The sequence below is a fragment of the Pithys albifrons genome, chromosome 8 (genome assembly GCF_047495875.1).
Source record: "Pithys albifrons albifrons isolate INPA30051 chromosome 8, PitAlb_v1, whole genome shotgun sequence".
NCBI classification, from domain to species: domain Eukaryota; kingdom Metazoa; phylum Chordata; class Aves; order Passeriformes; family Thamnophilidae; genus Pithys; species Pithys albifrons.
In genome coordinates, this window is record NC_092465.1 from 35871152 (window position 1) to 35883660 (window position 12509).

A 12509-nucleotide genomic window follows, 5' to 3' on the forward strand; every position below is an offset into this window, starting at 1 on the left:
GGTAAGCTGGAAATGAACTGTGAAGGAGAGAGCCATCTCCAGTAGTTATTAAAACAGGAATAATATTCCTAATTGCACCACAATGGTTCTCTAAAAGCTCTCATCACCCTGACAATAGTCAATGCCAGCCCTTTCCTCAGTGGATCCTGCTGGGTTGCTTTACTTTGGGAAAGCTGGCTGGGATTGACAGAAAATGCCCTGCCATGCAGGTGGACAAGATCTTAAACCTTTCTCCTGCTCTGTCTCTCCTCCATCCCTGGAGGTGTCCAGGGAACACCTGGACGTGGCTCTCAGTGCTCTGGTCTGGGGGACAAGGTGGGGATCAGGCACAGGGTGGGCTCCATGGGCTGGGAGGGCTTTTCCAACCTCAGTGACTCTGTGGTTCTGTCTTTGGGTGGGAAAAGGCAGAGAATGGTTAAAATGCTGGGTGGCCCAGCTGTGGGAGGCCATGAGAGGCTGTGTGTGTGCTGCTGTCTCCCCAGATCAGGGCTGTTCACCGTCACTTGTCAGCAGAGAGGGCTGCAGCCGCGTCCCCGGGCTGGAGGGACAGAACACACAGCTCTGCCCCAGCTCCTCCCGGGGCTCTCAGCGTGTGCTGCAGGGCTCTGACAGCCCAAGGAGCTCGGCTTCTGCGCTCTGAAATCTGCCTCTTCACTTTGGCCTGATGGTTGTGGTGGAGAAGTTGAAAATGCAGCTTTGGAGCTGCAGTGGAGATGGAAACCAGCACCTCGAGGGGCTTTCTGCAATAACAATATCATGTCTCATGAACCTTTAGACTAACAGGTGAGTGGTGTGGAGGAGGAAGGGAAATCCTATGCTGTGATTTCTTTGAGTGCTGCGTTAGTGATTTAGGCTGGGCTAGGGGAAGCAGCAGCCTTGCCCTAGGATGGGTTGTGGTTGCCCTGGCAGCCTCTCCCTGCACTTCTCTTCCTATTTGCTCCACTTTCAGCTTCTTTCTGCCACAGTTTGCCTAGTGCTGGCTTTCCCACTCCTGGAACTATGGCAGCTCCTTCAGGGGCTGGACTTGATGATCTTGGAGGTCTCTTCCAACCCAGTTCATTCTATGATTGCTTCAGTTTGTGTGCCTCTGGCTCACTCTATCCTTGCTCAGAGGAGGGCACTGGTCTCCCTGGACCTGCCTATGAGCACAAGTCCCTTTCCTGTGTTGCTGCAGGTGCAGTGATGGGGAGGCTGCCTCTCCTTGCCCTCCTGCCTTGGTTTCCTCATGTGCATTTCTTCCCAACCAGCTGGGCCAGAGCTGGCCAGGGGACCAGCACTGTGGCTTTCCTGGCAGCTGCTGACGCTGCTCCAGGCATGGCTTGGCACCAAAGGACTCGATTGTTGTCCCCTGGCAGGGGAAGTGGAGCTGCTGCCTGCTGGAAATGCTGCTCGTTTCCTCTCTGCTGCCATTTCAGAGGTGACTCCTGATGCACTCAGCTGTTTATTCCTGCTGTGAGTGTGTGCCTTGTTCCTGCATCCATCACCCGAGCGATGCGGCGAGGAACGTGACTGGGAGAGGACAGAGCACGAGGTGTCTCAGAGGAGGGAGGGAACAGCGCTGGGTTTGCATGCAGCAGCTGCTGGCACTGGCTCCAGGACTGCAGTAAGTGCTTTTTTACCTTTGTACACTTTATGGATCACAGCCTGATTCCCTGCAGGGCTCTCCCTGGCTCCGTCAGGCCATTGGGCTGGAGTGTGCTGCTCCCACCTCACTCCTGCTGCTCACAAAGCCTCTCCTTGCAGTGGGGAAAGCCTTCCCTTTGTCCCATTTGGATATTTGCTGTGCAATCCAAATGCTCCCCACCCAACACAGATCTGCACTTTGCCTTATTGGCTTTCTCTCACCCCCCCCAAACCCATGTCTTTCCAGCACTTGAAGCTGCCAACTTGCATTTTTTTACTTTTAATTTCTCTGTTGACTTGAGTAGGCAGGGCTGGGTGTCAACTTCCATCTGCCTCCCAGCTGGAAAGGGGGAAGCTTTCAGCCTGCATTCCCAGTGGCAACAGGGGAAGGCTGTGGGGACTGGGAGAAGTTCCTAATTTTTCTCTCCTGCCTCCATTAGTAGAAAGTTATCCTTTTGGAGAAGAAAAGAACATACTGCTGTAGGTCAGACAGTTAAACAAGACATGAATGCAAACCAAAGCTTGAAATAATGACCTGGCTTTCAGTGCTGTGTTTTGCCCAGCACTTGGTGCCTCCTCTCCTGCCATACCTATCTCTGAGGGTCAGAGCTTGCCCTTAGGTGTGTTTATCTGCAGTGCTGAGCATGGGGGGGCCTTGGCCTCCTGCAGGGCCCCCCATGGCCCAGGGAGAGCAGGAGCTCCTTGTGGAAGAACCCCAAGACAAACCTAATGAGGTGAACCTGCTGCCCCATGAAGGTGAGCAGTCCCTCCCTGGCATGTTGCCACAGGCTCCTCTGTAGCACGTGAAAACTGCAGAGCTTTGCTTTCCCTGTTTCCTGAATCATGGAATGGTTTGAGTTGGAAGGGACCTTAAAGACCATCTTGTTATAACACCCCCTGCAATGGCAGGGACACCTCCCACTATTCCAGGTTGCTCCAAGCCCTGTCCAACCTGGCCTTGGACACTCCCAGGGATGGGGCAGCCACAGCTTCTCTGCCCAACTTGTGCCAGGGCCTGCCCACCCTCCCAGGGAACGATTCCTTCCCAATACCCCATCTATCCCTGCCCTCTGGTAGTGGGAAGCCATTCCCTGTGTCCTGTTCCTCCATCCCTTGTCCTAAGTCCCTCTCCAGCTCTCCTGGAGCCCCTTTAGGCCCTGGAAGGGGCTCTCAGTTCTCCCAGAGCCTTCTCTTCCCCAGGTGAACACTTCCAGCTCTCCCAGCCTGGCTCATTCCGGTGACTGATGGATCACCTGGACAGCTGCATCTCCAAGGAGTCGTTGGCTACAGGACTCTCTGCAGTCACATCTTTGGGGACACCTGCTTGGATTGGCAGCAGATCCCAATCAGTCTTGGCAAGCAGGCAGCATCTTGACCCTCTGCTGCTCTCACCTGATCTTACCAGTTCTGCTTGTGGCGTTCAAAGTAGGTGGGTTTGTATCCTGGAGGTTTTTCATGCCTGAACACTGAGCAAAATCTCCCTGTGCTAAGGGAAAGGGAATGGGCCTGGCTGTCCTGTGTGAGGAACTATGAAATATCGGAGGGGAGGAACCCGGAGAGGGCAGCGAGGGCTCTGCCCTGTGACTCCTGGACAGCCAGGAGCTTTGTGGTTACAGGTGCTGGCTGGTATTTTTGGAGAACTGTGGAAGACATTGGACTGCTTGGTGTTATTTTCTGGCACACCAACTAAGAAAAAACCACTCCACTTGCTTTTTTGGCTGAGTGACTGGAGTTCTGCTGGAGTGCCTTTATGCACTTTTTTCCCTGAGATTTTCAGAGCCTAATTTAGCCAAGTGCTTCAGTACATGCTTATTTTTAAACCTAATCCTGTCATCTGAACTCATCCTGCTACAATCCCACCAAATCCACGGGCTTGGGCGAGCCCTCGGAATTCAGGCAGATGCCGAATCGCTTTGCTCACCAACAGCTGTGAAGTTTGGAGGAGCTGATCCAGGGAGAGCGGGGTCAGGAAGGGAGATGAGGTACCTTACATCATACTCTGTCCTTGCATGGGATGGTCAGAGACTTGTCCCTCTGTCCTCTTCCTTCCCTGGCGTCCAAACCCCAGGCGGTGTGTGAGCTGCAGGATGGGACAGTCCTGGTGGCTCCTGTGGCACTTTGAGCTGGTGGCAGCCCAGAGCTCAGTGGGGACAGAGGTGTCACCAAAGGCCTTCTGGGTCTGGCCTTTGCCCAGCATGTTCCTGTGCCATGGGTGTCCCCAGGACACCCCAGCATGGTGCAGCTGGGAGCTGGCAGAGGGCCCTGGGGATGCATGGCACGGACCTGGGATGGGCACCAGGGAAGGTTCCATGCACTCTTTTAGCTGCAGGAGGTGCAGTATCAACAGCCCAACCTTCTCTTTGCTGGCAGAAAAGCTGAAGCTGTTTGTGCCTTCACTTTTCAAGTGGAAGTTTGATGGATTTGACTCCACTCCTTGATGTGGGCAGAATTAAGGAATTGTGAGCTGGGAAATGGAACACAGTTAAAACACCAATGTATTTTTTTTCTTTTTCCAGAATTAAGACTGCTCTGCTGGCAGCTGGGAGTCCTTTTAACCTGCACCCTCACTCTTTGTACATGGGTCTCTTCTACCACTGAGCAAAACATCTTGTTTTGCTGCATCCCTGACTTGGTTTAAGCTTGAGAGCTTGTGCTGGACATTTCTGTGGGAAAACACATTCTCTCTTTACACATGCATTTGTCAGCAGGTTTAATCATGTAATCATAGAATGGTTTGGGCTTGAAGGGATCTCAAAGATCAGCTCTTTCCAGTCCCTGCCACAGGCAGGGACATCTCCCACCAGCCCAGGTTGCTCCAAGCCCTGTCCAGCTGCTCCCAGGGATGGGGCAGCCACAGCTTCTCTGGGCACCTGTGCCAGGGCCTGCCCACCCTCACAGGGAAGGATTATTTTCTAATATTCCACCTAAACCTACTCTTTTTCAGTTTGAAGCCATTCTCCTTTATCCTGTCAGTTGCCTGTGGAAATAGGATTAAGCATTTTTGGGAAACAAAGTACATACTTTCTGGGGGTGTTGAAGCCCCCAGGTTGCAATGGCTGAAATGCAGCCCTGTATCTTCCAAGCAGCAGTGGCTGAAATGTGCTGGGTGAGCTGTATCTCGAGGCTGGGCAGTGGCCCGGTGGTGTCAAGGGGACTCAGGCTCTGGGAACTGTGCCTGGTGTGAGCTCCGGGGCAGGGTTTGGGCAGGGAGGGGCCCCAGGTCATCTGCTGCCTTCGGGGCAGCCTGGTGGAACAGGCAGATAGATGCAGGATCAGCAGGTCCTCATCCCAGCATCTTCCCGGGGATGAGGGACACACAGACAGGCAGGCAGTGTTACCCCTGCCTGCCCTGTGCTCAGGGACAGTGTGAAGGAAGGGATTTGCAGCTTTAGTCACTGACTCTCTGGCTTCTTGTCACTTTTCCTTGGCGTCAGGTTTCCTTGGAGTTAGCTTTTCCTGCCCTTGGGGAGGGAGCAGAGGAGAGGATTTGCTGCCTCCCCTTGCCTGGTCTGCTCAGTATTTAGAGTGGCAAGGGAAAAACAAATCAAACAAGAGCACAGCTAGAAACCTGCTTTGTTTTTTTTTAAATTTTTCTTCCTCTCATATATTTTCTCTCCACTGTCTTGCTCTTTTTCTCAGCTTTCCCTCCTTTTATCGCTCACTCTCCTCTATTTTCCTCCCCTTCTTTTCTCCCCTTCTCTCTTCATTCATTTCCCCCTTTTTCTTGGTTTTTTCTCCTCTTTTCTCTCCTTCGTTTCTTTTCTCTCCTTCGTTTCTTTTCTCTCCTTCGTTTCTTTTCTCTCCTTCGTTTCTTTTCTCTCCTTCGTTTCTTTTCTCCCCTTTTCTTTGCTCCTTCTTTTCTCCCATTTCTGCTGTCCTCTCTTCCAACATCTTTTCCCCTTCTCCTACTTTTTTCTTTTGTTTCCCCATTCCGTTTCCTCTTTGTTTCCTCTCCCCCCTTTCCCCCTCCTCTTCTCCCCCCTTTCTCCCCCTCTCCCCCTGTCCCCCCCCATCCCCCCCCGTCCCCCCCCATTCCCCCCCCTCTGTTCCCCCCCCCCCCCCCGTCCCACCCCGGCTCTTTCCCCCCCTCTCTCTTCTCTCCCCGCAGTCCCGGTCACCCCGTCTCGTATTCCCGATTCCCGCATCTCTCGCTCCCGTCCAGGAGCTGCCGCGGAGCCCCGACCCCGAGCCGGGGCCGTGCCTGGGCTGTCCCTGGGCTATCTCGGGGCCGTGCCTGGGCTGTCCCTGGGCTATCTCGGGGCCGTGCCTGGGCTGTCCCTGGGCTACCTCGGGGCTGTGCCGAGCCGGGGCCGTGCCTGGGCTGTCTCGGGGCCGTGCCGAGCCGGGGCCGTGCCTGGGCTGTCTCGGGGCCGTGCCGAGCCGGGGCCGTGTCTGGACTGTCCCTGGGCTATCTCGGGGCCGTGCCGAGCCGGGGCCGTGCCTGGGCTGTCCCTGGGCTATCTCGGGGCCGTGCCGAGCCGGGGCCGTGCCGGGGTTGTCTCGGGGCCGTGCCTGGGCTGTCCCTGGGCTATCTCGGGGCTGTGCCGTGCCGGGGCTCTCCCGGGGCTGTCTCGGGGCCGTGCCGAGCCGGGCGGAGCCGGCCCCGGGGGGCGGGCACCTCCGTGTGCACATAAAGGGGCGTTGCGGGGCCGCGCTCAGTCGCTCCGGCAGCGCCGCCGCCCCGCACGGGAGGTAAGAGGGGGAGCCCTGCGGGAGCTGGGGGGTCCCTCGGTCCGAGCGCTCCCTGGGCCGCGCTGGGCGGGGGAACACTCCCTCTTTTCCCTGGGTTTCCCGTGCCGAGGGTCCGGGGGAGCGGCAGGAGCCCCTCCGGGTGTCCCCGCGTGCCCCGGTGCGGCCGCAGCTCCGTGGGACGCTGCTCTGCCCGATTCTTAGTGTGTGTTTGTGTTCTGCTGAGAACTGCAGAAGAGTTTAAATGCGCTGGGATCAGTCTCGCGGAGCCCCTGGAAGGCATCGCGTGTTCTCTGGCGGAGGCCAAACAGCCTGGAAGTGCTGCCCATGCTGGAGAGCCAGGCTGGTCCCTGGGCACGGGGATGGTGGAGGTGTGCGGGTGACAACCCGCCGGGCCGTCCCGACTGCTCCTGGCATAGTTCATTTCCTTCTCCACCCGGGAAGGGCAAAGCCCGGTTTGCCCACACCCCTGAGCTGCTGGAAGGGAGCTCCGAGTGCGGGCAGGACCGGGCTACGGGATGCTTGTGCTGGCAGAGGGCGTGTTGAGAAGTTCCCTAAACTATTGAGGGCAAGAATGCTGCCACACAGGGCTGGGCTGCTGCCCTCCTGCGCAGGGATTGTCGTGGCTGTTCGCTTTTTACACAGCCTGCAGCAAGTCCTGGGCAGTAGGTGGGATGGAGAGCGTGCAGTCCTGCAGGCTGGAGCACCAGGGGCAGCTCCGGGTATCTGGAGCAGGATTTCGTGTGCATCTCCTTTCCTGCATGTCGTATCTCCTGCCAACTCCAGTAACTGGACACAGCACTCGTGTCTGCTGGGTGAAGGGTGATGGCCAGCAGGAGCTTTGCAGTGCCATGGCCACAGAACGCAGCCCCAGCTGCCTTCACCAGCTTTTCGGATACTGCGCTGTCTGCAGAGAGCGCTGGAGATACTTTTTTAGGAGTACAGAGTGGGTCTATGGAGCTTGTCCAGTGGGTCGCCCTATACCTCGTAGCTAGTCTGGGTGGGAGTGGGAGCTGGGGTTGCAGCAGCTCATCCCAGACTGCAGCGCTGCCGGGAGGGCTGTAATCCAGGGGCAGAGCCGTCCATCCTCCCGCAGGGCTGCGAGCCGGGGGGGCCGGGCCGGTGTCGGGTTTTTATGGCCGCGCTGGGGCTGCGGCGCGGGCGGCCCGGCCAGCACAGATGGGTGGATGGATGGATGGATGGATGCACGTGCGTGTAGCAGCTCTGCTCTGGGACAGGAGGCAGCCTGGGGATGGGCTGTGCTCCGGGAGAGCCCTAGCGTGGTCCTGAGCCAGCAACTCCCTCTGCTTCCCTGCTGGACATCGTGTCCCCAGCACCACTGTCAGCCCCAGCTTCAGGGCTTTCTGCCGCCCTGTCGCTGCCTCCCTGTCAGAATCTGACCCTCTACAGGCAGGGCTGAGTTTCTTCAACTTGAGGGATATGCTGGAGACTCGATGGTGGGTGTGCACAGCCCTGTCCTGGAGGTTAGTTTGAGTTGTGGTCCTGAGATGTGCAATGAGCCTGTTTTCCTTCTTGGACCATGTGGCTTCTCAGAAGAAGCCTGTGTGACTTTCGTGGGGTGTTATGGGGGTAGCTGGGTGTTCCTCCTGCTCTGCTTGCCTTGCTGCTCCCCAATACCAGTAGGAGCTGGTGCTCTGTGGCATGGGACTTGGAGTTTTGTGGGGTTTAGGGAGTTTTCTTTAGTTGCTGCAGGGTTTTAAGATGCAGGGACTTGGGGATGGTGCTGCTTCTCCCTGTGCACGAGAGGCTTGGAAAGGGATTGTGCTGGGGATGCAGCAATAGTGGTGTGGGAGATCTGGCACGAGACCCATCCCTCTTTCCCACTGGCAGCCCTGGGATGAAGTGGCATCCAGGGCAGCTGTGCCTGGGCAGAGCACATCCCAGCTGCCTGCACCAACTGGGGGGTACAGACAGCTTGAGGGGGTCCTGTGCCTCTTGGGGGAGGACCAGCCCTTCTGCCCTGCAGAGATGTGGGTTAAATTGCTCTCTGCTTTCCTGAGATGGAGCTGGAGGATCGCCTGTCCCAGGACAGGGAGCTGCCACAGTCTCAGCTCCCTCTTTAGCCAGTGTTTTAGCAAAACCCTTGCTTAATTTGGTTTGAATCTCAGCTCTGTCTTTCATCAGAGCAGCAGGATGAAAGCCTCAGGCTAGATCTCCTCGCGGGGCCAATTTGGGCCTGTTTGTGGAGAGATTTGATCTCCCCTGAATGTGTGCTCGGCCCCCCTCATTGTTAGTGCCACCAGCTTCCCCTCTGCTGGGACAATAGTGCCTTGAGTCCTCCCGGGTAATCTCCCCCCTTATCTCCCCTCTCTTCCGTAGCCTGTGTTCCTGGCAGGCAGGGAGGGCGGGGGTTTGGGAAGAGCCAATTATGCAGATGAAGGAGTGAGAGGTGCTGTGCCAACCAACATCCCTTTTTGGGGAGAGGGCACAAGAAGAGGGAGCCTGTCTGAGCTCTTCCCTGCTCGCTCTCCCCTCTATGCTCCCATAAGCCCCACCAGGAGGTGCTGTGGTGAGATCGGGGAGGTTCAGAGATCCCTGCTGCTCTCTGGCCACCCAGTTGAGCTGGGGCAGCATCAGTGGGTGCCTCTCCTTGCTGGGGTTGTGGGCGTGGGGAAGAGCAAGGTGACCACTGTTCAGGATGCTGGAAGTGTCCATGGTGGAGACTGTGGGTGCACTGGCTGGCCTGATGCTCCACCTCAAGTGAAGCCATGAGGGAACAAGGTGGGGTCCATCCCTTGTAAACCCATCTCTCCATCTTTACTTTGGCAGCTGGAGCCTGCAGACATGACATCCCAAAACTTGCTTGGCTGAACGTGGTGGTGGTCCCGAGGCAAGGCAGCTGGTGGCTGCTGGGGGTGATACTGTGGGCCCCGTGAGGTGGGAGGGTCCCAGTGGCAGGGACAGCACTTTAAACTGCCCCAAAAGCACAACAGCAATTAGCAGCCCTGCTTTGGATTTTGCCTGAGCCATGAGGCAGGTCCCTTCCTTCTGCTGGTGAGAAAGTTTACAAGGAGCCTCTTCCCTTCCACTGCCTGCAGGTAGAAGAAAGCGCCAAAGAGGCAAGAAAAGTAGATGTAGGAAAGCAAAAGGGTGGGGAGGAGGCAGTTGTGGAGCCAACTGCGATGGGGGAGTGTTTTTAAATCAAAGCACTCTTCTAAAAAGAAAACTTAGGCCCAGCAGTCAAGCTCTGACTTTTTTTCTTTTCTCAAAGCTATGTAATAATCGTTAAAAGCAGGAGATACTTTGTAAAACAGAACTCAGGAGAAGGAGGGAGGATGGAGTAGAATTTAAATTTAAAATTGGATAGGGGTACAAAGCCCCTTAGTTCCCCATTTCGGCTTAATGCAGCTGGAGCTGTGCTTGACAAGATGCTGCCCAGAGCCTGTGGTAAGTGTTTTACAGCACCATGTATCAGCCTGATCAATTCTACCACGCTTGAGGGAGTGCAGATAAAATGGCTTAGAGGTTCCCCTGCTGAAAGCGATAGTATCATCATTTATGCTGGAGAAGACAGATTTAGTCGCCTGACATTTATTTGGCCACGGTGTGCTGTGTGGATTTCACACCCAGGGACGATAGCCAAGCTGATGATGTCAGATGTGAGCTGCAAAAAAAAAAAAAAAAGAAAAAAAAGACACAAAAAACTAGCGCTGCTTTTTGTCAACCCAGAGGAGTTTTGCGAAGTGTCTCGGTTGTTTTACTCCACGGAGCTCTTTGTTGGAAGGTGCCTGACAGGAGTAGGATGTTGCTAAAATGGTAGGTCCTGCACGCACTCTGTGGTACAAAATGGCAGCAGAAATATCTGTTAATTTGTGTCATTTCTTTCGATCCTGTAGGTCACTGGAACTCCAAACTGAGCGAACATGAGCGCGCTTGATTTGACATCCATCCTGGATTTCCTGGAAACAGCCAACTTGACGGAGATCAACTGGACGTGCAACAATGGCGACTGCATCACGGTGGATGCCACGACGTGCCCTGGCACGCTCAACAAGAGCGCCCTGCTCTACACCCTGTCCTTCTTCTACATTTTCATCTTTGTCATAGGGCTGGTGGCCAACTCTGTGGTGGTATGGGTCAACCTCCAAGCCAAAATGACTGGCTACGAGACCCACCTCTACATCTTCAATCTGGCCATTGCCGATCTGTGTGTCGTCATCACCCTTCCTGTGTGGGTCGTCTCCCTCATCCAGCACAACCAGTGGCACATGGGGGAGATCACGTGCAAGATAACTCACCTTATATTTTCCATCAACTTGTACAGCAGCATCTTCTTCCTGGCTTGCATGAGTGTGGACCGCTACCTCTCGGTGGCCTATTTCACCAACTCCAGCAACCGCCAGAAGAAGATCATCCGTCGCTGCATCTGCATCCTGGTGTGGCTCTTGGCCTTCTCTGCATCCCTCCCAGACACCTATTACCTCAAGACGGTCTCTTCCAGCAACGAAACCTACTGCCGTCCCGTGTATCCCGAGGAGAGCTTCAAGGAGTGGCTGATTGGCATGGAGCTCATCTCCGTCGTGCTGGGCTTCCTTATCCCCTTTCCCATCATTGCCGTCTTCTATTTCCTCCTTGCCAAGACCATCTCTGCCTCCAGTGACCAAGAGCGGAAGAGCAACGGGAAGATCATCTTCTCCTACGTGGTGGTGTTCCTGGTCTGCTGGCTGCCCTACCACGTGGCTGTCCTGCTCGACATCTTCTACAGCCTCCACTTCATCCCCTTCAGCTGCCACATGGAGAACTTCCTGTATGCCACTCTGCACATCACTCAGTGTTTCTCTCTGGTGCACTGCTGTGTCAACCCCATCCTGTACAGCTTCATCAACCGCAACTACCGATACGAGCTCATGAAAGCCTTTATTTTCAAGTACTCTGCCAAGACTGGGCTCACCAAACTCATTGATGCCTCCAGAGTGTCAGAAGCAGAGTACTCTGCTCTGGAGCAAAATGCCAAATGACTGCAATCCTGTAAAGAAACCTCCCTGACTCTCTGACCTGGTGTTTTCTTGTGTCTTGTGGTTTATTTTTTTAACCCCTTCCTCTCAATGTGCTTGTTATGAACGGGGCGTGAGTTCCAGCCTACAGAAGAGTGTAATTACAAATTGCAAAGTGTAATTTAAGAGTAGAGTCAGTTGCAAAGTGGAAGTGGTACCAAAATGAAAACATTTTCTCCTCCTAGCCCGGTCTGGACTTCTCAACAACACTATGCAAATGGGAGTTACTTCCTCGCAGACAAAGCCATTGTGTACCACAGATAACACACATTTCCAGGATAAGCTTTTCCTTCCACGTGTAGATTCCCTCTTGTCTCCTTGTATATGTTTATATATATAGTGTGTTGTATTTAAAAGCTCGAGACTTTATTTTCTGGCTCTTGGTGTACCTTATACAATTGTATTTGAAAGTTAAATATATTTTTATCATGTATTTGAAGTATATTGCTGATGAGTGTATCCAGAGTGCTGTAGTCTGAGTGTTACATTGCCGGCTGGTTCCAAGGGGATGCTGATAACTAGAGTGGAAGTGCTCTCTGAGGTGCATCCTCCCTGGCTCACACACTTGATCGACCGTAGCTTTTTGTGGTGCCATCCCCACATGTCTGGAGCATGAAATGTATGTAGTGTAATACAGCTGCCATCATGTTAAAATGAACAGTGTTGTCAGAGCTGTTAACTCCTGTGTCCCTGCTTCACCAAGCTGTGTCCCTCTGCACAGAATGAATGATCTTACTGCTGAGAGTTGTCGCTATTTGTAAGTTATTTTTGTAAAATAAAGATCTGCAAAAAACTCCAAAGATCTGTGCCTGCCAGTGGTTTGACTTGCCATGCTCCTCCTCAGGAAAAAAAAATGGCCAAAAAAAGAAATGCCAAGGCCACCCTCTGTCCTTTGGTGCAGGAGCAGGCAGGTCAGTCGGTGTTTTCCTGGTGTTTGTGGCAGTGGCCAGGAGGAGTGTGAGGCAGCGTGGTGAGCAGGGAGGGGTGGGAGGAGCAGGTCTGGGGAAGGCTGGCCTGCTGGGGAAGGTAAAGCTGATGGATTTATAAGGTGAAAGCTGTTGGGAGTGATGAAAGGCTGTGTTGTTGTAGCTTAGAAATAAACACGGGGAGGGAAACTGTGGAAGTGTGCAGATGGAGTGGATATTTGCATTAATCCAGGTTCAGTCCTCTGTGGGTTTTGCT

General features: G+C 54.5%; 1 protein-coding gene across 4 annotated transcripts; it reads left to right on the plus strand.

The window, feature by feature from the left end:
* Positions 1–1369: 1369 nt before the first annotated feature.
* ACKR3 (atypical chemokine receptor 3) lies at positions 1370–12128 on the plus strand. Of its 4 annotated transcripts, XM_071562053.1 has the most exons (3): positions 1370–1603; positions 2824–3052; positions 10170–12128. In XM_071562053.1, the coding sequence occupies exon 3, from the start codon at positions 10197–10199 to the stop codon at positions 11289–11291; it is 1095 nt and encodes a 364-aa protein (XP_071418154.1). In that variant the 5' UTR covers positions 1370–1603; positions 2824–3052; positions 10170–10196; the 3' UTR covers positions 11292–12128. The 4 variants fall into 4 exon arrangements, with proteins under 4 accessions (XP_071418154.1, XP_071418157.1, XP_071418153.1 ...); XM_071562056.1 differs by lacking the exon at positions 2824–3052 and having other exon boundaries at positions 1581–1603; XM_071562052.1 differs by lacking the exons at positions 1370–1603; positions 2824–3052 and adding an exon at positions 6249–6315.
* Positions 12129–12509: the final 381 nt, after the last annotated feature.

Bases quoted from the DNA above. Each gene is read 5' to 3' on its own strand.
- ACKR3 (XM_071562053.1), top strand. From the start codon at position 10,197: ATGAGCGCGCTTGATTTGACATCCATCCTGGATTTCCTGGAAACAGCC.